The 25,453-nt window shown below is 39.4% G+C and overlaps 1 protein-coding gene across 1 annotated transcript in view; it reads left to right on the forward strand.

Annotated features, from left to right (window-relative positions):
• FOXP2 (forkhead box P2) overlaps window positions 1-25,453 on the forward strand; it is a 398,689-nt gene that overhangs the window by 88,429 nt on the left and 284,807 nt on the right. Inside the window, exon 4 of the mRNA XM_078766261.1 lies at window positions 3,093-3,257. Coding sequence (XP_078622387.1) covers window positions 3,093-3,257 — 165 coding nt within the window. The remainder of the gene's footprint in view (window positions 1-3,092; window positions 3,258-25,453) is intronic.

A 25,453-nucleotide genomic window follows, 5' to 3' on the forward strand; every position in this document is an offset into this window, starting at 1 on the left:
AAACAGATATTCACCAAAATTGAATTGTTTCGTCCTCCTCACACACCCAACATGTCCAGCAAGTTTTGTCCGAATCCGTCCACAGCATTTTGAGATATCTTCATATATGTATATCGTTTTTAGATAGACATATCTTTCAATGGTGAAGAATCACTTTAAAATCCTCGTATCCGGATCCGGATCTTCACAAAAATTGAAATGGTTTGTCCTTGTCAAACACCGAACCTGTCCACCAAGTTTCGTCCAAAATCTTTTGAGATACATTGCTCGCCAACAGACAAACAGCAGTGAAAACATAACCTCCACCCACCTTAGGTGGCGGAGGTATAAATCTCTATTTTTGTCGAGAAATCCATCTCAACACATCTGTAACATAGTTGGGTGAAGAATATAACCCAAAGGTAGAAAGCTTAAAGGTAAGAACGCTGCCTCTGAGCCATGCTGTCAGCTCATAATTTTGATGAGTTTTGTTCTCCATACATTATCGTATGTTATGATTTATACCACGAATGGCTGTCCATATGTCACTCTACATGGGGGTAGAGGAGGAGAGAGGGGATAATTGTACACAAAATGGCAACAGCTTTATGATAGTATAATTGTTTTGGACATTTTAATTAAACTTGCTTTATTAACCAAATTGTCGTGGGAAATAATTTCAGAAAGAGGAAGAAATGTTGTGGATTAATTATTTTAACCAGCGACGTATCTTGTCTGTCTCGTGCATGCAAATTGCAGTGATTTGTAGCTTGGAAGGAGATGTAATTATGTCTGAAGAATGCTATTCTTACATTGCAAATTCATGTGAAGTCGAAAATTGTCGCTCTCGTAACCAGTCTTGATGCAAGTCACTTCTTCTGGGACACAAATTTAGTTTTAGTTATTTGCACAATGATGAACAATAATTATTGCACAGTGTTGTTGTTTCCATCCTTGGTAAGCAACATAGAGAACAGCAATGGATATTTAACAATGCAGGGGTTCACCAATCGATGTAGATTATTGTAGATCTGAGAATGAATTGATGATTTATATTAAAAGTGTATGTGTATGTGGGCACACACCGACGTAGACATGGATAATGAGAAGGATACACACAGGGATACTCATACAATGTACATATTATACGTGACATATTAAACACATTATATACACGTGCAAACGTACACGCACTAACACAGGTGGATACTTTCAGACCCGGGAGGGCTCCATTCTACCTTCTGAAACCCGCATATGGAGATAACAAACAACGACACGACACACACACGAACACACACAGACATAAACGCACAGAGACACACACACACAGACACAAACGCACACAGATACGCAGACACACATGCACACAGACAGACAGACACACACGAAAAAGACATACAGAGACACACACACAGAGACACAAACACACAGAGACACACACAGACACACATGCAAACAGAGACATATGCACACAGACAGATACACCCACAGACACATATGCACACAGACAAACACATATGCACACAGAGACACACATGCATGCACACACACACACATGCATGCACACACACACACACGCACACACACACACACACACACACACACACACACACGCACATAAACACGTGCACAGACACACACACACAGAGACACACCCAGAGACACACACTGACATACACAGAGACATAAAGACACACAGACAGACACACACACACACACACACACACACACATATATGTCACCATTACAATAGCATCTTATCGCTTACTTAATGGTCGAAGTTAATTACTTATATAAAGTATTCCACAAATACCTTGTTTAAATATCCATGTATTCACATGTAAGTTCGCATTGAGTATTGGATATGTTCCCGGGTGTTTTACATCCAAACCTCGCAGATGATTAGTTTGGTGGTTCAGGTGCTTTTGTTCCGTGTTTGCGTTTCGACAAGGCGTCGTCGTCTCGTCCCCAATTCCCTGCTGGATCTGCGCTATTCTTTGGTATTGTGATATCTAAGCAGCGGAATGTGCATTCCATCGCATCGTATTTGAGCATCCGCGTCCTTCAGGCCCGTATTCACAACCTTTCCTGTGCTTCAGTCAGAAAATTAGCACATCACTCATGCTTTTCAGAGGGTAGCAGAGCACACAGGGCTGCAGACAGTAGATAATCAGGCAGCTGTGTAAGTAACGCCATTTGGTGCGAAAGTTGAAAGGATCGCTGTTTGCCTTTATTAATGTGTCCTTCAGGTGTGCGAGGAGATTGGTCAGAGGATGGTCAGACTCCGCATGCTCATTTGCGCCATTTCTTATCAATGGGTGCTTTTTGAGGCCCGGAATAGCTGGCAGGCTCATTAACAATGTCAGGCCGAAGCGCAACCCTGGCGTGATGAAAATGATGATGATGAGTGTGTCGGAATCCGCACCGAGGGAGACCTTGAAAGAACCGACGTTGATGGCACAACTTATTTTCGATTATTGAGTGTGGCACACCCGCCGTACGGCCCCTTTCCTGCCCACACGGTTATTTGTAGGGTATCACCTGCCACCATGACGTCATTTTTGCGCATCAAGGTGCAGGTGCACGTGCCCCTCTGGTGTGACGGACAGTCAAGATTCCTTAGGGTCTTTTAACTTCGTAGTACTTTCCATTTACCTGTATTCATTGCTATCCTCTTGGAGTGCCAGGCCCTCGACGCGCCTAATAAAACCTAAAATGGCTAATTATTTGCAACGAAATGACTCTGCATACAAAGGCTGGCACATTTGTTTAAGAAGATGGCTTTTATTCCTGCGTTGCTTTTTCCTCGTACTGTTATGGAAGCTTGCCAACAAAAGGATAAATACAATCTCCTTTCATATTCCCATTTAGTTTAGCCCCGTCCCCTTTCCGTACGCGAGCGGAAAATAAAATACGCCACTTGTGCTGTTTTCCAAATCGCAGTGTATAGGCTGTGTGATTCTCAGATGTCTTTGTGAAAAGATTTTAATTTGACAAGCATATTGTTTCGCTGCTGTCAGGGAGTGGAAGACCACTATAAAAAGCACTCCAGGTACTAATAATGGCTCTCTCCCACCCTGATTCTTCCCTCCGTCCCGTGCCTCCCTCCACAGCCCCTCTCATCGTTGCTGCAACAGCACCTGCAGGAGTATTACAAAAAACAGCAAGAACAGTTGCACCTGCAGCTGCTACAACAGCAACAGCAACAACAGCAGCAGCAGCAGCAGCAGCAGCAACAGCAGCAACAGCAGCAGCACTTAACCAAGCCACCCAAAGAGGTAGGCCCATCAAACATTGTTCAACAGGCCATGAGAACCACCATACAGGGTCAGAGGCCTTTACAGATGCTGCTGCCTTGGCCTGTGTGGCTAGTGAAGCGCAAACGTTTTCAAAACCCATTTTTCAAAGCGACCACATGTCTGAGCAGCAAGCCGTACCTTTCTTTGCTTCACCTGTAGCCAATCTTGAAAAAGAAATCCAACAGAAAATACAAATAATTCAGCACGAGCCTGATGGCCAAATTCTTGTTTTGTGCTATTGTGCTTGATGCCTTGCACCCACAAACAAGTCATGTGGGCTGGCAGGATAAATTTGAGGTATGTGTACACACCTCTGATTCAACTTCAAGCTGCCATCCTGGCGTTTCACAGGCAGGGCGAGGTATCAATGCATCTGTCGTCCCTTGGGTGGATGTTAAACTGGACGTGATGGTATTGATTGGTGCATATTAAAGCTGCTCCCATGGTGTCCTTCGCGAAGAGTAGGCGAGCTGCCGCCGGCACCCTGAGCAAACAACAAATTCCTGCTCTAACCTACAGGGGGCACTACATCAATGGTACAAGTGCACCTCCAATTGATGTTCAGAATAAGGCTGATGTGACACCTGTGAGATGTTGCTCTGACTTGCCTGCAAGTCCATATTGTTGTTTTTTTACCTTATCTCCATTAGTGGGTTGTTCCGATCACAACAGTTCCCTCCAATCGTCGTGTCTCAAATACCATTTCTGGACAGCCCATGTGACATCATGGCACCATTTCTGTGGGCGCCCTCTATCCAGGTGTACATGTGATGCATCATTAGGCCTTTTCCGAGGGCGAGCTAATAGCGCACAACTTGAACATCTTGCTGTCCTTGTTGTTGATTAATTGCCCTACCACAACATTGATGATGCAAAAGGATGCAAAAGATAGTGATTGTTGCATTGACGTCATCATCGATGCTATGACCTGAAACTCTAAGCCCAAGAGGCTTTCTGAGCCAGATTTCCTTGTTCCGGGTGAATTCCTGGACCAAGTGCCAGTCGATGAAGATGTTGGAGTGTGCTCATGCTAAACCTGCTAATGGAGATGAGATATTTGTACACACCATTCCTTTAAGAGGGCAATTTACATCAATATGTGAGTTATCAAGGAGCTTTGAGCATGATTACCCAGGTACAAATGTAGATGGCGTCCTTGTATTTGCCTAAATACCCCGAACTTGAAGGCATTATGTGGAGTTGTTATCGGAAATGATCTGGGATGTACGATACTCAGAGCGCTAATGCTGCTGGAACAGTTTCTTGCCAAGAGTTATGCTTGGTGGTTTGCCATTGCCTAGTCCCAGCAGTCAGTCTTGGCAGGAATTTGTAATTTGTTTAGGGCACCGGGGATAGCTCACCTACACATCGTGAAGGACACGGTGAGATTGGGATCTTTAACGTCCACCAACAAATGCTGGCAGATATCACGCAGTCATTAATTTGAGATAAAATTGCACATTTCTCACTTATCTCACCTCTCACTGTCACTCATTCTTGACTCCATGCTCCAATGAGATTGGTGGAGCGATACACATTTGTTGCCATTCCGTTTGCATCATTTGTGCTTATGGTTTTGTTTGTATATTCTGATGTATGATGCACATGATTGTAAGTGAGCATCCAACAATGCACAAAAACCACAGTATTGAGGTTAAAAACAATTTTTCCTCTTGATTACCCTGCATTGGCTTGGAAATCACAACTTCAGTTTGCTGCAGGCTCCACAAAGTCACAGAGCTCAGAGCACAACATTGTTATTACTCTACAATTTATTTAATGTTGAAGTTGCTGCATACATCGTTTAAAACATGCAAGACCAACAATGAGAACATATACAACAATTAGAATCCATTTTAAAACAAGACCAACAATTAGAACCTATCAAACAATTAGAACCAATTTTCAAACAAGACCAACATTTAGAACCAATTTTTTTAACAAGACCAACAATTAGAAACAATTTTCAAACAAGACCGACAATTAAAACCAATTTTAAAACAAAAAACCAACAACTAGAACCAATTTTAAAGCAAGACCAACAATTAGAATCAATTTTAAAACAAGACCAACAATTAGAACCAATGTTCAAACAAGACCAACAATTAGAACCAATTTTCAAACAAGACCAGCAATTAAAAACAATTTTAAAACAAAACCAACAATTAGAACCAATTTTAAAACAAGACCAACAATTAGAACCTATCCAACAATAAGAACCAATTTTAAAACAAGACCAACAATTAAAACCAATTTTAAAACAAAACGAACAATTAGAAACAATTTTCAAACAAGACCAACAATTAAAAACAATTGTAAAACAAAACCAACAATTAGAACCAATTTTAAAACAAGACCAACAATTAGAACCTGTCCAACAATGAGAACCAATTTTAAAACAAGACCAACAATTAGAATCAATTTTCAAACAAGGCCAACAATTAAAAACAATTTTAAAACAAGACCAACAATTAGAACCAATTTTAAAACAAGACCAACAATTAGAACCTATCCAACAATAGAACCAATTTTCAAACAAGACCAACAATTAGAACCAATTTTAAAACAAGACCAATAATTAAAAACAATTTTAAAACAAAACCAACAATTAGAACCTATTTTAAAACAAGACCAACAATTAGAACCAATTTTAAAACAAGACCAACAATTAGAACCAATTTTCAAACAAGACCAACAATTAGAACCTATTTTAAAACAAGACCAACAATTAGAACCAATTTTAAAACAAGACCAATGATTAGAAGCAATTTTAAAACAACACCAACAATTAGAACCAATTTTAAAACAAAACCAACACAAAGAAACAATTTTAAAACAAGACCAATGATTAGAAGCAATTTTAAAACAAGACCAACAATTAGAACCAATTTTAAAACAAGACCAACAATTCGAACCTATCCAACAAAATAACCAATTTTCAAACAAGACCAACAATTAGAACCAATTTGAAAACAAGACCAACAATAAGAACCAATTTTTTAACAAAACCAAATTTAAGAACCAATTGTAAAACAAGACAAACGATTAGAAGCAAGTTTTAAAACAAGACCAACAATTAGAACCAATTTTAAAACAAGACCAATGATTTGAAGCAATTCTAAAACAAGACCAACAATTAGAACCAATTTTAAAACAAGACCAACAATTAGAACCTATCCAACAATATAACCAATTTTCAAACAAGACCAACAATTAAAACCAATTTTAAAACAAAACCAACAATAAGAAACAATTTTAAAACAAGACCAACAATTAGAACCAATTTTTAAACAAAACCAGCAATTAGAACCTATTCAACAATATAACCAATTTTCAAACAAGACCAACAATTAAAACCAATTTTAAAACAAAACCAACAATGAGAAACATTTTAAAAACAAGACCAACAATTAGAACCAATTTTTAAACAAAACCAACAATAAGAACCAATTTTAAAACAAGACCAACGATTAGAAGCAATTTTAAAACGAGACCAACAATTAGAACCAATTTTAAAACAAGACCAACAATTAGAACCTATCCAACAATATAACCAATTTTCAAACAAGACAAACAATTAGAACAAATTTTCAAACAGGACCAACAATTAAAACCAATTTTAAAACAAAACCAATAACAAGAAACAATTTTAAAACAAGACCAATGAGTCGAAGCAATTTTAAAACAAGACCAACAATTAGAACCAATTTTAAAACAAGACCAACAATTAGAACCTATCCAACAATAGAACCAATTTTCAAACAAGACCAACAATTAGAACCAATTTGAAAACAAGACCAACAATTAGAACCTTTTTTTTTTTAACAAAACCAACAATACGAACCAATTGTAAAACAAGACCAATGATTAGAAGCAAGTTTTAAAACAAGCCCAACAATTAGAACCAATTTTAAAACAAGACCAACGCTTAGAAGCAATTTAAAAACAAGACCAAGAATTAGAACCAATTTTAAAACGTTGCCAACAATTAGAGCCAATTTTAAAACAAGACCAGCAATTAGAACCAATTTTAAAAGAAGACCAACAATTAGAACCTATCCAACAATATAACCAATTTTCAAACAAGACCAACAATTAAAACCAATTTTAAAACAAAACCAACAATAAGAAGTAATTTTAAAACAAGACCAACAATTAGAACCAATTTTTAAACAAAACCAACAATAAGAACCAATTTTAAAACAAGACCAACGATTAGAAGCAATTTTTAAACAAGACCAACAATTTTTTTTTTTTTTTTTTTTTTTTTGTATACAAGATCGAGGCTCGTGAAAGAGCTAACATTAATCACACAAAAAGACAAACCGACACACAAAAAACAAGGGGAGTGGCAGACAAGATGGGGAGAGAGGGGGAAGGACACAAACACAACATTTGAGAGCAGGGACATCGGGAGGACTTGGGGGGAGGTGGGAGAGGAATAAAACATATGAACACTGCAAGGACTCTGGGGTGAATTACCGGGGGTAGAAAAGATCAAGGTTTTCGATGGGGGAAGATAAGAGATGGTGGTGAACAGCTGTTTTAAAGACCTGGAGGGAGGAGTGGGATTGAAGGGAGTGGGGGACTTTGTTCCAGAGGCGGGAGAAAAGGGGAATGAAAGAGTGAAGGTGAGCAGAGAGCCTAGACTTTGGCAGTTTAACCATAAGAGGGTTGCAGGCAGATCTTGTGCGACCTGAAGGAATATTGGGGGGGACAGAGCACAGAGAGAGCTAGGGGAGCAAGGCCGGAGAGGAGTCGGTAGAAGACAGAAAGACCACCAACCTGCCTGCGGTGAGTGAGTGAAAGGCCCTCGGAGATGACTACATCGCAGGAGATTCCAATGATTCTGAAAGCTTTGGCCTCTACAGCGTGAAGCCGAGCAAGGTGTGAGGCAGGAGCACCAGCCCAGAGGGGGGAACAGTATTCCATTGAGCTGCGGATGAAAGCCTTGGATGTGGTGAGTAGCTCAGGTGTGCCAAGGAAGGACTTCGCACGACGGAGGATGCCCAGTCGGCGACTGGCTTTGGAGGCCAGCTTGGAAATGTGGTTTTCCCAAGAAAGATCATGGCAGATAGTGAGACCCAAAAGCTTGAGCGACAGAACTTCTTGGAGAGGATTGTTGAGAAAGTAGATGGGAGGGTTGTCCAGTCGGTCCTTTCGGAGAGACATTGTAAGAGTGTGAGATTTGTCAGGATTGAAAGACATGTTCCACTTTTTTGACCAGTCTGTGATTTTGTCCAGGTCTGCAGAGAGTGAGGAGGCTGCAGACTGCCGATCTGAGGGATGAGGAATGGAGCGGCAGATAGCGGAGTCATCAGCAAAGAGATGGAGAGGATTTTCCAGAGAGTCGAAGAGGTCATTGATGAAGACCAGAAATAGCACAGGGCCCAGAACACGACCTTGGGGAACTCCAGCCAGAACAGGAAGGGAAGATGAGAGAAATCCATTCAGGGCCACACGTTGCCTACGACCAGAGAGGAAATCCGCAAGCCATGAGTGGAGATTTCCCTGAATACCATAGGAGGTGAGTTTGGTGAGCAGAGCTGGGTGCCAGACCGTATCGAAGGCACGTGATATGTCAAGTGAGACAGCTCTGATTTCCTGTTTGCCATTGAGGACCTCCATCCATTGTTGAGACAGCAGAAGCAACATGTCCAGAGTAGAATGACCTGGTCTGAATCCAAATTGATGATCAGAGATCAAGCCATTGGAGAAGAGGAAGGATTTGATATCTGAAGCAATGATGGATGCCATGACTTTGCTGATAATTGGGAGCAGGCTGATTGGTCTGTCGTTGCAAGGATCTGTTTTTGCACCTTTTTTGTGTAAAGCGGTAATGTTTGCTGATTTCCAAGATGCTGGCAGATGACCTTGAGCAAAAGAGAGGGTGAAAAGAACAGAGAGAGGGTGAGATAGAGCGGCAGAGCAGGATTTTAGGACCCGAGGGCTGATGCCATCTGGTCCAGTTGCAGAATCAGAGTCGAGGTTTGATAAAAACCAAATTAGGACCAATTTTAAAACATGACCAACAATTAGAACCAATTTTTCAACAAGACCAATAATTAGAACCAATTTTAAAACAAGACCAATAATTAGAACCAATTTTAAAACAAGACCAACAATTAGAACCTATCCAACAATAGAACCAATTTTAAAACAAGACCAATAATTAGAACCAATTTTAAAACAAGACCAACAATTAGAACCTATCCAACAATAGAACCAATTTTCAAACAAGACCAACAATTAGAACCAATTTTAAAACAAGACCAACAATAACAACCAATTTTAAAACAAGACCAACAATTAGAAGCAATTTTAAAACGATACCAACAATTAGAACCAATTTTAAAACAAAACCAACAATTAGAACCAATTTTCAAACAAGACCAACAATTAAAACCAATTTTAAAACAAAACCAACAACAAGAAACAATTTTAAAACAAGACCAACAATTAAAAACAATTTTAAAACAAAACCAACAATTAGAACCTATTTTAAAACAAGACCAACAATTGGAACCAATTTTAAAACAAGACCAACAATTAGAACCAATTTTCAAACAAGATCAACAATTAAAACCAATTTTAAAACAAAAACCAACAACAAGAAACAATTTTAAAACAAGACCAACAATTAGAACCTATCCAACAACCGAACCAATTTTCAAACAAGACCAACAATTAGAACCAATTTGAAAACAAGACCAACAATTAGAACCAATTTTAAAACATGACCAATGATTTGAAGCAATTCTAAAACAAGACCAACAATTAGAACCAATTTTAAAACAAGACCAACAATTAGAACCAATTTTAAAACGTTACCAACAATAAGAACCAATTTTAAAACAAGACCAATGATTAGAACCAATTTTAAAACAAGACCAACAATTAGAACCTATCCAACAATATAACCAATTTTCAAACAAGACCAACAATTAAAACCAATTTTAAAACAAAACCAACAATAAGAAACAATTTGAAAACAAGACCAACTATTAGAACAAATTTTTAAACAAAACCAGCAATTAGAACCTATTCAACAATATAACCAATTTTCAAACAAGACCAACAATTAAAACCAATTTTAAAACAAAACCAACAATGAGAAACAATTTTAAAACAAGACCAACAATTAGAACCAATTTTTAAACAAAAACCAACAATAAGAACCAATTTTTAAACAAGACCAACGATTAGAAGCAATTTTTTAACAAGACCAACAATTAGAACCAATTTTAAAACACGACCAACAATTAGAACCAATTTTAAAACAAGACCAACAATTAGAACCAATTTTCAAACAAGACCAACAATTAAAACCAATTTTAAAACAAAAACCAACAACGAGAAACAATTTTAAAACAAGACCAACAATTAGAACCTATCCAACAACCGAACCAATTTTCAAACAAGACCAACAATTAGAACCAATTTGAAAACAAAACCAACAATTAGAACCAATTTTAAAATATGACCAATGATTTGAAGCAATTCGAAAACAAGACCAACAATTAGAACCAATTTTAAAACAAGACCAACAATTAGAACCAATTTTAAAACGTTACCAACAATTAGAACCAATTTTAAAACAAGACCAATGATTAGAACCAATTTTAAAACAAGACCAACAATTAGAACCTATCCAACAATATAACCAATTTTCAAACAAGACCAACAATTAAAACCAATTTTAAAACAAAACCAACAATAAGAAACAATTTTAAAACAAGACCAACAATTAGAACCAATTTTTAAACAAAACCAGCAATTAGAACCTATTCAACAATATAACCAATTTTCAAACAAGACCAACAATTAAAACCAATTTTAAAACAAAACCAACAATGAGAAACAATTTTAAAACAAGACCAACAATTAGAACCAATTTTTAAACAAAAACCAACAATAAGAACCAATTTTAAAACAAGACCAATGATTAGAAGCAATTTTTAAACAAGACCAACAATTAGAACCAATTTTAAAACAAGACCAACAATTAGAACCAATTTTAAAACAAGACCAACAATTAGAACCTATCCAATAATATAACCAATTTTCAAACAAGACCAACAATTAGAACCAATTTTAAAACAAGACCAACAATTAAAAACAATTTTAAAACAAAACCAACAATTAGAACCAATTTTAAAAAAAGTCCAACAATTAGAACCAATTTTAAAACAGGACCAACAATTAAAACCAATTTTAAAACAAAACCAACAACAAGAAACAATTTTAAAACAAGACCAATGAGTCGAAGCAATTTTAAAAAAAAAGACCAACAATTAGAACCAATTTTAAAACAAGACCAACAATTAGAACCTATCCAACAATAGAACCAATTTTCAAACAAGACCAACAATTAGAACCAATTTGAAAACAAGACCAACAATAAGAACCTTTTTTTTTAAACAAAACCAACAATAAGAACCAATTGTAAAACAAGACCAATGATTAGAAGCAAGTTTTAAAACAAGACCAACAATTAAAACCAATTTTAAAACAAAACCAACAATAAGAAGTAATTTTAAAACAAGACCAACAATTAGAACCAATTTTTAAACAAAACCAACAATAAGAACCAATTTTAAAACAAGACCAACGATTAGAAGCAATTTTTAAACAAGACCAACAATTAGAACCAATTTTAAAACATGACCAACAATTAGAACCAATTTTTTAACAAGAACAATAATTAGAACCAATTTTAAAACAAGACCAAATAATTAGAACCAATTTTAAAACAAGACCAACAATTACAACCTATCCAATAATAGAACCAATTTTCAAACAAGACCAACAATTAGAACCAATTTTAAAACAAGACCAATAATTAGAACCAATTTTAAAACAAGACCAACAATTAGAACCTATCCAACAATAGAACCAATTTTCAAACAAGACCAACAATTAGAACCAATTTTAAAACAAGACCAACAATAACAACCAATTTTAAAACAAGACCAACAATTAGAAGCAATTTTAAAACGATACCAACAATTAGAACCAATTTTAAAACAAAACCAACAATTAGAACCAATTTTAAAACGATACCAACAATTAGAACCAATTTTAAAACAAAACCAACAATTAGAACCAATTTTAAAACAAGACCAACAATAACAACCAATTTTAAAACAAGACCAACAATTAGAAGCAATTTTAAAACGATACCAACAATTAGAACCAATTTTAAAACAAAACCAACAATTAGAACCAATTTTAAAACAAGACCAACAATTAGAACCAATTTTAAAACAAGCCTAACAATTAGAACCAATTTTAAAACAAGACCAACAATTAGAACCAATTTTAAAACAAGACCAACAATTAGAACCTATCCAACAATTAGAACCAATTTGAAAAGAAGACCAACAATTAGAACCAATTTTAAAAGAAGACCAACAATTAGAACCAATTTTCAAACAAGACCAACAATAACAACCAATTTCAAAACAAGACTTATAATTAGAACCTATCCTAATTAATATTTCATACGTGGAACTCTTTGCAATTATTGGATCAAATATTTGGCATCCTTTTATTTCTGAAATAGCCTGAACTTCCATGTCGGTTCTTCTTGGAAATTATATAACGGAGTTACTGACATCAGCCCAACGTCGGTGTTCATAACGACGATCTAAGTCCCGCCTGCCCTAGCAGTAAGAGCCTCTTCCCCCAAACCTCTCGACAAGATGGTGGCCCATGTCCAACTTTTCCAACATATATTACAATAGATTTCATTCTTGAAAGTGCTGAGGTTATTCGTAAAGCTTTTGAAAAGGACTTGAACTATTAGAACCATTGTTACCTTTATTAGGACTGATGTTGCAGGTGCAAGTGGAAGATTACGAGAATGATGTTTCAATCTGTTCAGTGTTAGCCATCTTTGACACTTGCATTATAAAAAAAACCACGTGATTGTGAAATGTTTATTGAAGGAAATAATTATTCACATGATTAATATGTATACAAGAAATATGCCAAGCAATAACGCGATTAAAGGGAACTGAAATGACGTGAAATCTCTCAAAGAATGTGCAGCCCCTCAATGGTTACTTGATGTCTTTATGGACATAAATAATCTCGTTTAAAGTTCTCTTGTACGTTTGCCTTCTACTTTCACTGCACTGCTCCTATTTTATGCTTTTCTGGACAATGTTTAACTACTTACTGCAGGAAACTTTGTATTTGACCAGTTTCGCGAAATCAATTGCACTAAATTCATCATACAATTCATCGTCATTGAATGTCTAGATGGATATAAACTTCCCAGCCAGCACACTGACATTGAGTCAATGTCAGCACTGCCTTTGGCCCAACATAATATTGTACCGTGTCCCAACGATGGCTGTTGGCCCAATGCCTTTATGCCATGTGGCTGATGTTGGACCAATGTTGGCAAATAGATGTCGCTTAACCTGACATTGGACCGATGTCAGAAGTCCTGCAACCATTCCAACCTTCGCCAACGTCTGCGTGCTACCTGCAACCTGCAACACACCATTTATATCTAGGACACACTGATTCTTCTTGTAGGCAAAACAACATCATCCATGTCCGATGCAATGATTATTATCAACTAGGGCATGCCCGTACTATATATATATCTAAAATTATATCCCCCCCTCTATTTACATGAAATGGTTTGGTCCAAAGCGAACGGCTTGCGAGTACGGTGACAATCCCCCCCCTCTATTTACATGAAATGGTTTGGTCCAAAGCGAACGGCTTGCGAGTACGGTGACAATCCCCCCCCTCTATTTACATGAAATGGTTTGGTCCAAAGCGAACGGCTTGCGGAGTTTGGTAAAGAAATCGCCATAGCGTGCACAAACGCGCAGGAAAGCGAAAGAATCGCAAAGTAGTTTTAATTAGTTTTAAAACATAGTTTAACGCCAACATAGTTTGCCAACGTGAAATAAATGAATACGCTCTCAAATGTGCCGTCCGAGGCAGAGTCTGTTCGCCACGTTCGGCACACGTGATAGCTCGCTGCTCTCTGATTGGTTGAATCGTTTTTTGGACATAGCTCGCTAACTACTTGTCCGATTAATATGAAACCTTGAAAAGGCACATCCTCGGGTCCCCAGCAATATACCTGGCAAGTTTCAAGTATATCGGACCCGTGGTTGTCGAGAAACAGCGGTCACAGACAGACACACAGAGATTACTGGCATTATAGATAGACTAGGGCGTGCCCGTACGTGGGTGCAAAAAAACATGCGTGCAAACAACAACAACAAAAAAAAAACTTTGAAACCACGTGGCAGTAACGACCACAGAACCCCCCCCCCCCCTCTATTTACATGAAATGGTTTGGTCCATTCGCAAAGCCAAAGCGAACGGCTTGCGAGTACGGTAGAACCCCCCTCCTGTATTTACATGAAATGGTTTGGTCCATTCGCAAAGCTAAAGCGAACGGCTTGCGAGTACGGTGACCATACCTTGGGAACCACTTGTCCGATAAATTTCAAACCTTGAAAAGGCACATCCTCGGGTCCCCAGCAATATATCTGGCAAGTTTCAATTAGATCGGACCAGTGGTTGTCGAGAAACAGCGGTCACAGACAAACACACACACACACAGACACACACACATACACACAGAGATTACTGGAATTATAGATAGATACGGAGCACAAACATGTTCGCTGAGTATTGCTTTTACGATGAGCAGCAGAAATGGCTTGAAAGGTACGAGGGTCGATGCAAAATTACTGCCTCTTATTTTTGTCCCCCGTCGCTCAGCGGAGCGAAAGGGGGACTATGGCTTTCCCCTCCGTCCGTGTGTCCGTCCGTGCGTGCGTGCGGGCGTGTGTGTGTGCGTGCATGCGGGCGTGCGTGCGTGCTTGCGTAAGCGAAGGACCGCATTCGAATTTGGTGTGTGGGTGCAACCCACGTCAAAATCCAAGATGGCCGCCGCCATGTATGTCTGAACCTTGTAACCTGCATATCTTGAAAAATAAGCGAAGTACCAACCTCTAATCTGGTGTGTGGGTGTATCTAGGCATAAGGAAGAACGCTATTGAAAATTGGGTCGCCATGTATGTCTGAACATTGTGAGATGAATATCTTGAAAAATAAGCAAAGTACCAACTTCTAATTTGGTGTGTGGGTGTATCTCGGCATAAGGATGAAGGCTATTGAAAATTGGGTCGCCACGTCAAAATCCAAGATGGCCACCACCATATATATGTCTGAAACTTGTGAGCGAAATATCTCGAAAAATAAGCGAAGTACCAACGTCTAATCTGGTGTGTGGGTGTATCTAGGCACAAGGAAGAACGCTGTTTAAAATTGCGTCGCCACGTCAAAATCCAAGATGGCCGCCGCCATGTATGTCTGATGCCATGTATGTCTGAACATTGTAACCTGCATATCTTGAAAAATAAGCGAAGTACCAACTTCTAATCTGGTGAGTGCGTGTATCTAGGCATAAGGAAGATAGCTATTGAAAATTGGGTCGCCACGTCAAATTCCAAGATGGCCGCCACCATATATATGTCTGAAACTTGTGAGCGAAATATCTCGAACAATAAGAGAAGTACCAACGTCTAATCTGGTGTGTGGGTGTATCTATTGGGTCGCCACGTCAAAATCCAAGATGGCCGCCGCCATGTATGTCCGAACCTTGTGAGATGAATATCTTGAAAAATAAGCGAAGTAGCAACTTCTAATTTGGTGTGTGGGTGTATCTCGGCATAAGGAAGACCGCTATTGTAAAGTGGGTCACCACGTCAAAATCCAGGACAGCCGCCACCATATATATGTCTGAACCTTGTGAGCGAAATATCTTGAAAAATAAGCGAAGTACCTTCTGGTGTGTGGATGTATCTAGGCATAAGGAAGAACGCTATTGAAAATTGGGTCGCAACGTCAAAATCCAAGATGGCCGCCTCCATGTATGTCTGACCCTTGTGAGCGAAATATCATATCATAGCATGTTTTCTGTGTGTTCCACTTTGTCAACTCACATCACTTCCCCGACGGGGCACCTAGGCGTAACGCTTGTTAAATTTGTAACCAAAGCTTCGAAGGAAAGCTACGTGAGATCACAATGAAAGGATGAGCCCATTTGTAAGTTGAGTGGCGCTATGATCGTCATGTGACAACCTCATGCCACACTTTCAAAATTGTTGTCCCACTAGATGTGCGAATGAAGCAGAGAACAGTTATTTAATTCCTTACATTAGAAGAGGTTCCTCCAGTGGACATTCACAGCCATTTAATGAATGTGTACGGTGACTCTATCATTGATGCGAGCACCATTAGACATTGGGCAAAGTGTTTCAACAACAGAGAAACCGACATTGATGACAAATCTCAAATTGGTCGGCCTGCAACCGTAGCGACACCGGAAAACAAGACTTAGATTGACTTGCTCACTGAAGTGCATTGCAGTTGACGGAGACTATGTGGAAACATAACTTGATATTCGCCAAATATGTATGCATCTTCCGTGTAATTAGCTCCACTACCGAAGGTGGATGGAGGTTATGTTTTCACCCCTGTCTGTCTGTTTGTGAACAAGATATCTCAAAAAGGTGTCGATGGAGTCAGACAAACTTTGGCAGAGAGGTAGTGTATTTGACAAGGACGAAATTATTAGATTTTAGTGAAGATCCGGATTCAGATACAGCTAGTATAATCTTTAAAGTGATTCTTCACCATTGGGAGATAAGGCCAAAAACGATACATAGCAGGATATCTCAAAGATGTGGACGGATTTGGACGAAACTTGGTGGACCGGTTGGGTGTGTGTGACAAGGACTAATCGATTCAATTTTGGTGAAGATATAAATACGGATTCGGATACGATAATTATTTAATTCTTCAGTGATTCTTCACCATTGAGTGATAGGGCTAAAACCGATACATAGCACGATATCTCAAAGTTATGGACGGATTTGGATGAAACTTGATGAACCGGTTGGGTGTGTGAGAAGGACAAGCCGATTAGATTTTGGTTCATCTGTGGGATACAAAATATAAACAGTTCAGCCTGGCGGAGGTATGTGCTCTACCGAGTGCCCTTCTTGTTTTCATTGTAATTGTATTTAGTGAGAAATACAATAAGAGGCATGACCTAATGACTCTCATTGCAGACCGTTGTCCGCAAGCCCACTTGTATGTGGAACACAGTTTTTTTTGGGTTTTTTTTTGCATCACCCAATGATTGGACATGTCTTGGAGTAACCTCTAACTTGGAAGCCTATCCTAATTATGTGTGCGGAACAACCCATCTCGTACTTGTGGATATTTTTGGGAATGTGTTCTCCCACGTGATGCTGCACAACCTGAGTTTCCGCTTCTTGAAATCGGATTGATTTTCCTTTCGATCGGTTACGATACCTTTCACCAGGTTTCCTGGTGACCTCACTCTACCATTATTCATACAATAACAACTATCCTCTAGAGTGCAATGTTGGATGTCACATGGCGATCTAAAATAGCACTCAGTAGAGCGAATACCTCCACCACCCTTAGCAGATTATGGTTTGTATCCACTGATAGGCCATATCTGGATCCGGACCTGAATCAAAATCTAATAGACTTGTTCTTTTCACCTACCCAACTCATCCACCAAGTTTCGTCCGAATCAGTCCATAACTTTTTGAGATATCCTGCTCACAGGCAAACATCCAAACATGCAGACGGACAAACAGGAGTGAAATCATAACGTCTATCTATCTTCGGTGGTGGAGGCAATGAGGTGAAACTGCTTTGCTAAAGGCAATGACCAGTTACATGGGTTTTTTGTTATTATTTTTTGGATACCAGATCAAGGCTCGTGAAAGAGCCAACATTAATCACACAAATGTTTTACAGACATTTTCATTATATTTGATGGAGAGCAATAAACATTGTGCACCCGGAATGATCCAAAGCAATACGCATAACAGTCACTTGGACGATGCAAAATCTGAATATTTATGGTGGTAGAAAAGACTGTCCAACAGCACACTTCAATAGCTTACAGATGCCATCTTTCAAGCTCATAATGAAGAAGAGCAAACAATCCAACATGGTGGAAATGGATTAATGGTAGATATCTCTCAGCTGAACTAGAACAACCTTAAATTGTCCTCTTTTTATTTTTTTAATTACTGTGTGTGTGGGTTACCACAAATGTAATGCCTTTCTTATCTCTCATTAGTTTTAAGTGATTCCACAAGCTGTAAATGGAGAGAAGCGTGAGCTGGAAATGGCATGCAACTGTTTGTCACAAAGTTCCCCACCTTATCTACTTATCTCTTCCAGTAGGAAGCTTCAGGTGAAGTGTGACTCACCTTAAGAGAGTTTTTTCTGCTTCTGTACCTGTTCTGTTGCAAGAGTATCAATTAGACTTCAAAGCCTTGTTCTTGGTAACAGTTCTTTAAAATATCAGCAGGAAGGAGGTTTGTAAGTGTCAGGTCTAGCACAGTCTAATCAGTCCTTGTGTCGGTATAAAGTCTGCCATTGTTGCAGTTTCACCCCCATGGTAGTGAAGCACTCGCTGATAGGCCAAGCTTTGCCTCTTATGTTTAGTTTTGTTTATCTAAAGTTTAGTCTTGATGAAAGAAAAACAAAAAAAATGTCCTGTGTTTGCCTCTCTATCTGTCTATTTTATTTTTCACTCTCACTAACACTTCCTTATCTACTCAGAAACTTGTTCACATAGCGTGATATTTACATATGATAAACCTGTACCAAGCTTGCACATTATTTGGGGGGATGTATGTGTCTAAGTGCCTCTCCCTCTCCCTACAACCCTCCCCCCCTCTCTCTACAACCCTCCTCCCCCTCTCTCTCGCTTTCTACATCCCTCTCTCCTTCTCCCTCTCTGCATATCTCTTTCTCCTTTTCTCTTTCTTTCTCTCTTTCTCTTTTACTCTCTATATATATCTCTCTATTTCTTTATTTTTGTCTTATACTTTCCCTTTTTCTTTTATTTGCACTATAACTCTTTCTCACTCTCTCCCTCTCTCTAACTCTCTATCAAAACACCCCCTCTCCATCGAAACACCCCCTCTCCATCGCTCTCTTTTGTTCGATTCCTTTGTGTGTCGCTTTGTTCTGCCATGGCATTTGTGTGTAGTTCAGTATTACATTTCCTGTCTTTTTTTTGTCTTCATAGTTTTTCTTCCTCTTGGGATTACTTCCTTCTCCGTTATTCCTTCCCCTACCACTACCGCCCCTCCCCCCCATTTTTCCACTACCCCCTCCCCCATTTTTCTCCTTCCCTCCATTTTTTTTTTTGTTCTCCTTCATTCATTCTTTTCACTTTCTTCTCCGTTGTTTGAAACAGGAGAGAGAGGGACAGAAAACACGCATAGTGGTACCGATAGGGGCTTTGTCATTTGGGTGGTGCCATGTCAGTTTTTCTGAATGAAAAGCCTTTCACTTTAATCCCAATTCGTTTTGCTTTCTTTCATTTATCTTTACTTAGTTGCTCATGTTGACTTCCTCTTCCTAAGGTTAGGGATATACTGTGGGACCCCGCCATTCACGGGGGATACGTTCCTACAAAATCCCACGAATTGCGAAACCACGAATAGAGGGGCATTGATTCAATGGAAAAATGGGCATGGGTTCCTGGGTCACGAAAATCCGTGAATAGAGAGGAACAAACCGTGAATGGCGAGGCAACATCTGCGAATGGTGAGGCAAATTCCAAGAATGTTGACTATAATCCGCGAAGGTCGATGAAAGTCCCGGAAATGGCGAGACAAAACCCACAAATGTCGGCGATAATCCGTGAAGGTCGATTAAAAACCCCCCCAAATGTTGGCGATTATCCGTGAAGGTCGATGAAAATCCCGTGAATGTATGCTGCGGCATTGCTTCAATGGGGCAAAGGGGGATACGTTATAGGTTCCCAGCGGTTCCTGATTCATAGAGGAAATTTTTTAAAGTTTAAAATGTTTTTGACCGCAAATGCCCATGATAAGAGTTTCACAAAAAATGCTTACAATTAAATTTTAAAAAACAACACCAGGTACAGTACAATTTATAATTTATTGAAGGAACGCGCTTACAGTTTATTAAAAGTGCTTAACCATACTGTACAGTGAAAGTAAAAAAAACACGACACCATCATGTCCCGTTTAAATTTTTATTTTACAAACACATGCAACTTTCAAATGATGATGATGATGATGGTGATGGTGATTAATTAAAATCCCAAGAATTCCTCGAACTTTGAGGGTGACAAATGATGGTGCAGCAAAATTGTGCACCAAGGGAGAGGTAGGAGAAGGTGATGATGCTGTTGAGAGTGCTGGTGAGGATGCTGAGAGGGTGGCAAGAGAGGGTGTTGATGGTCTTTAGGTGGAGGCAGCAAAGCTGAAGAAATGGGTAATGGGGAGCTGCCTGACACATTGCCAAACATTTTGATGTAACTCTTTGTACGGGAGCAGCACATCACCCAAGCCCCTCTTGAACTTGAGGTACCTCTCCACGACTGGGTCAGCGTCTTGCACCCTGTCCGCAAGCACCTGCATGTCCTGCAGCAACTCGCCCAGGAACTGGACTGGGAGGTTGGACCTCGGCACTTCTTCCTCATCACTGCCCGCCTCCTCCTCCTCGGAAACCTTTGGAATGGCCTCCAGCTCGTTCTCGGTGAGCGGGTTTAGGGAAAGGTTCAGCATCATGGTTTTCAGCATGAAGTCCCTCGTTTGCGTGTTGGCCTCGATCAATATTCTGAGAGTCTTCTCCATCCTTTCCATGTGGACATTCCGGACATGGGTGACCACATTTGTACTAAATGCAGTGCTCGCTGAAACTCTATCACGAATCGCCTTCTCCTTCCGTATGTAGCGAATGGTGGATTCGTTGACGCTGTAATGCCTGCCAACAGAGGCCGCACTCTCTCCTCTTGAAAGCCGGTCGAGCAGCTCCACTTTCTGCCTCAGGCTCATCACTTTCTTCTGCCTCTTGGTAGTCGACGCATCTCCGGCACTGCTCTTGCACTTGGGAGCCATGATTGAATGATGAGCAGAGCGAGAGTCAAAAATGCAGGTCAAAGCAACGAGACGAGAAGAATGATCGAGATCGATGACACAATCTGTATATGTAGGAATGCGAGCATTGTGGGTAGCTGTGGGAGGGGTGAATACCTGCCCATTTTCTGTGGGGGATGTTATCGGATGATGCCATATCGAGCGTGTCTGCTAATTTCAATAATAGATCTAATGAATCATTTGCATTCTATTATTTGCGGGGTTGACTTGTTTTCGTAGCTGATGGAACTCCCCCAAAGCGTTTTCATTGTGTAAGATCTCCAATGATGCTTTACCATTAATTGAAAATTGTAATGGATTTAATGAAGCGTTTGCATTCTATAAGTCATGGGGTTGACTTGTTTTTATATCTGGCGGAACATCCCGCGAAGCTCTCGATTATAGTCCGGCTAAAATTTGCGCCCGCAAAAGCCATGAAAACGAAAATCACACAGCAGTCAATGTTTAAGCAGGTCATGCTCGCGGCTCTTAGATTTTTTTTTTTGCGTATGTATGTCCAGCTGCTTTATACATGGCTGGTGAAAGATGGGTTTTATAAATGTGTCAAGCTAATGGCTCGTGAAATTTTTTTTGCGCCCCTGAAAAACCGCGGAACACTGCAGCGAATTGGGGGGAGGGGGGGATGCGAATTTGCGGAACACTGCAGTGAATTTGGTGGGGGGGGGGGGGGGGCGATTTTGTGGAACACGGCCACGAATAGAAAAAAACCCGCGAATTTGCGGGACACTTTTCCGTGAATAAAGAAACTTGTCGCATTTTATCAGCCACTAATATGCGGATTCCGCGAATAGCGGAACCGTGAATAGCAGGGTCCAACTGTATATGTTATTGATAATTTCCCCTTCCTAAAGTTAGGGAACGGAGTACATTGTTCACTTCCTTTTCCCGAGGATGGCAAGAGGTGGTGTTTGTGTGCTCAAACATGGCGGCTGCTCATTCGCAGTGATATGCTGTGTTCGAGTAAATATCACTCAAGCATTGTTTTGCATGCTCCCCATCAGAAGGTGTTTTAGTGGGAACGATTGTTCTCGGAATAGGGACATAATTGCTTTCAAATATGTATGTGCTGCTTGACGTATGAACAAGCAAGTAATCGTTTTTGTGTCTGATGAAGAGCACGGTGCTCTCATCTTCAACAAGCCCTCAACTCTGGACATATTGTTATGGCCCTTGGATACACCTGCCCCAAAGGTAATCATCTTAAATGTTCCACTTTCCTGAATAACGATGTAATCCTTGCAGCGCTAGTGTGTCCCCATTAACATTGCTACCTTTGGGTTGTGTTATGTTTGGCCATCTGAAGCAGTTTGTTCCTCTCGGTAAAAAGCACCCTTCTGAGGATGTAGCTAATAAAGATGATTCTCAGTCTAATGTTACTGATTCTCTTTCAACAAAGGTACAAGACAAACCAGTTGAACAAGTTGACATAACCCTTCCTAATGAAGAACAGATGGTGTTAATGAGGGGTTTGTTAACATTTCCAAAGTTAAATAACGGCCAAATCATTCATAAGAAGCATGTCACTTGGTAAAAGGCAAATGGATGAAAACTCCATTACTGGATCTCCATGTGATAACAGGTTTAATTTATTACAGGAATTTGACAATATATAACTTTCTGCAAGTAGAAACATTACTAATGAAGAAATAGATTATAACCTACCAACGACATGTGTTTTTGATCCTTCTGAAAGTGCCGTTTTGCAAAAAGACATTCATTGTGTAGATTACTCACCTCTTTTTACAATCACAGAAGGTTAGACAAAAAATCTAACCAATGAGAACCTTGAGAACCTCGTCTATTAATTGGTTAGATTGTTTTGCAGTATGCCACCCTGATGAGGGCATAAAAGCTCGAAATCCTGATTGGCGGCTCTGCTTGATGTTTATCCAATGGGGACCAAAGGATGAAATCTCTGTCTGTCGACAGAGTGGCCAGGTTGAGGCCTCTGGGACGGAGGTGACGCTTTGATCTAGGACTTCGGTCCACAGGAGATCAGGACAGCGCTCGTCATGATGTATGTTGTTGATATATATATATATATATATATATAGATAGATAGATAGATAGATAGATAGATCGATATATATATATATATACAGTCACGTGAAAAAGTAAGTACACCCCATGTAAAGTTTTGACTTTTTCAACATATTTCAACAAACAGCTATTTGATCTTCATTTCAACAATATTGATAGATAAAGGTGATATAATATAACAAATATCATGAAACATTTACATTTTGTAGTCCATTGTATTATTTAAATAAACATAAATGCAAATTTTGCATGTGGAAAAAGTAAGTACACCCCTACATTTATCACTACTTCAAATACCTAAAATTAGAATCAGGTGCACCAGCTCAGGTGCAAATGATTAGAACATCATTAGAGAGGATCTTGGAGGAACATGTCTTATTTAAACCTCAGACATTTAGTTTGGTTTGCTCTTTGTTGTTGAAGTCTGCGGCGTCACCATGCCGACATCAAAAGAGCTCTCTGAGGCCTTCAGAAAGAAGGTTATAGATGCCTACGAGTCTGGGAAGGGATTTAAAAAGATCTTCAAACAATTTGAAATAAATCATTCGACTGTCCGGAAGATCATCTACAGGTGGAGAAGATTCCAAACAACTGCCAACTTGTTCAGGCCAGGCCCCCCAGCAAGTTCAGCCCAAGAGCAGACCGCAAGATGATGAAAGAAGTCTCTAAGAACCCCAGAACGTCATCACGGGACCGACAGGTAGCTCTTGGCACTGTTGATGTCAAAGTGCACGAGTCTACCATGAGAAAGAGGCTGCACAAATTTGATCTACATGGGAGGTGTGCCAGGAGGAAACCTTTGCTGTCCAGAAAGAACATCAGGGCAAGACTAAAGTTTGCCAATGAACACCTAGGCAAAGACCAGCACTTCTGGAACAACGTGCTCTGGACAGATGAGTCAAAGGTAGAGCTATTTGGCCACAGTACCAGAAGACATGTTTGGCGAAAACCAAAGACAGTATTTGACCACAAGAACCTGATACCAACTGTAAAGCATGGTGGTGGAAATATTATGGTTTGGGGCAGCTTTGCTGCATCAGGGCCTGGGCAACTCACCATCAGAGAATCCACTATGAATTCTTCATTGTACCAGAGGGTGCTTGAGGATAATGTGAGGCCATATGTCGGAGAAGTTGAAGCTCAACCGAAGGTTGACCTTGCAACATGACAATGACCCTAAACATACCAGTAAATCCACCATGGAATGGCTGAAAAGAAAGAAATGGAGGGTTCTGGAATGGCCAAGTCAAAGTCCGGATCTAAATCCCATCGAGATGTTGTTGGGGGATTTGAAACGAGCTGTGCATGCAAGAAACCCCTCAAACATCGCACAGCTGAAAGAATTCTGCAAGGAGGAGTGGGCAAAAATTTCTCCGAGGCGATGTCAGAGACTGGTAGACAGTTATAAGAAACGCCAACTTGAGGTTGTTTCTGCCAAAGGGGGCAATACCACCTATTAGAGCCAAGGGTGTACTTACTTTTTCCACATGCGAAATTTGCATTTATGTTTATTTAATTTATACAATGGACTACAAAATGTAAATGTTTCATGATATTTGTTATATTATATCACCTTTATCTATCAATATTGTTGAAATGAAGATCACATAGCTGTATGTTGAAATATGTTGAAAAAGTCAAAACTTTACATGGGGTGTACTTACTTTTTCACGTGACTGTATATATATATATATATATATATATATATATATATATATATATATATATATATATATATATATATATATATATATATATATATATATACATACATACATACATACATTAGCTGCAACGACTAATTTGTTCCTTGATTTTTATTAAGAGATCACTCATGGGCACATTGCAATCTTGAAGGTTTTAACTGGAAATATTACACATCACAAGAGGTTTCAAACCTCTTTTGAAACTTGTTTATGGAAAACAATAATGACTTCTTTTGAATTATGATGTGTTTTTGTGGGTTTTTTTGTGATATGATATTTATCTATTTTATTTTTATAACATCTGACCTACCCCATGTTAAACTCAGCCCAAAGGGATTAGCTTGTTTCCTTACCTTTCGTAGAATAACTTCTGTTTGGCACTGTCTCTTGCTTTTCTGCCAACTGGAGAATCCCC

The sequence above is a fragment of the Myxine glutinosa genome, chromosome 12, assembly GCF_964187855.1.
Source record: "Myxine glutinosa chromosome 12, kmMyxGlut1.1, whole genome shotgun sequence".
NCBI classification, from domain to species: domain Eukaryota; kingdom Metazoa; phylum Chordata; class Myxini; order Myxiniformes; family Myxinidae; genus Myxine; species Myxine glutinosa.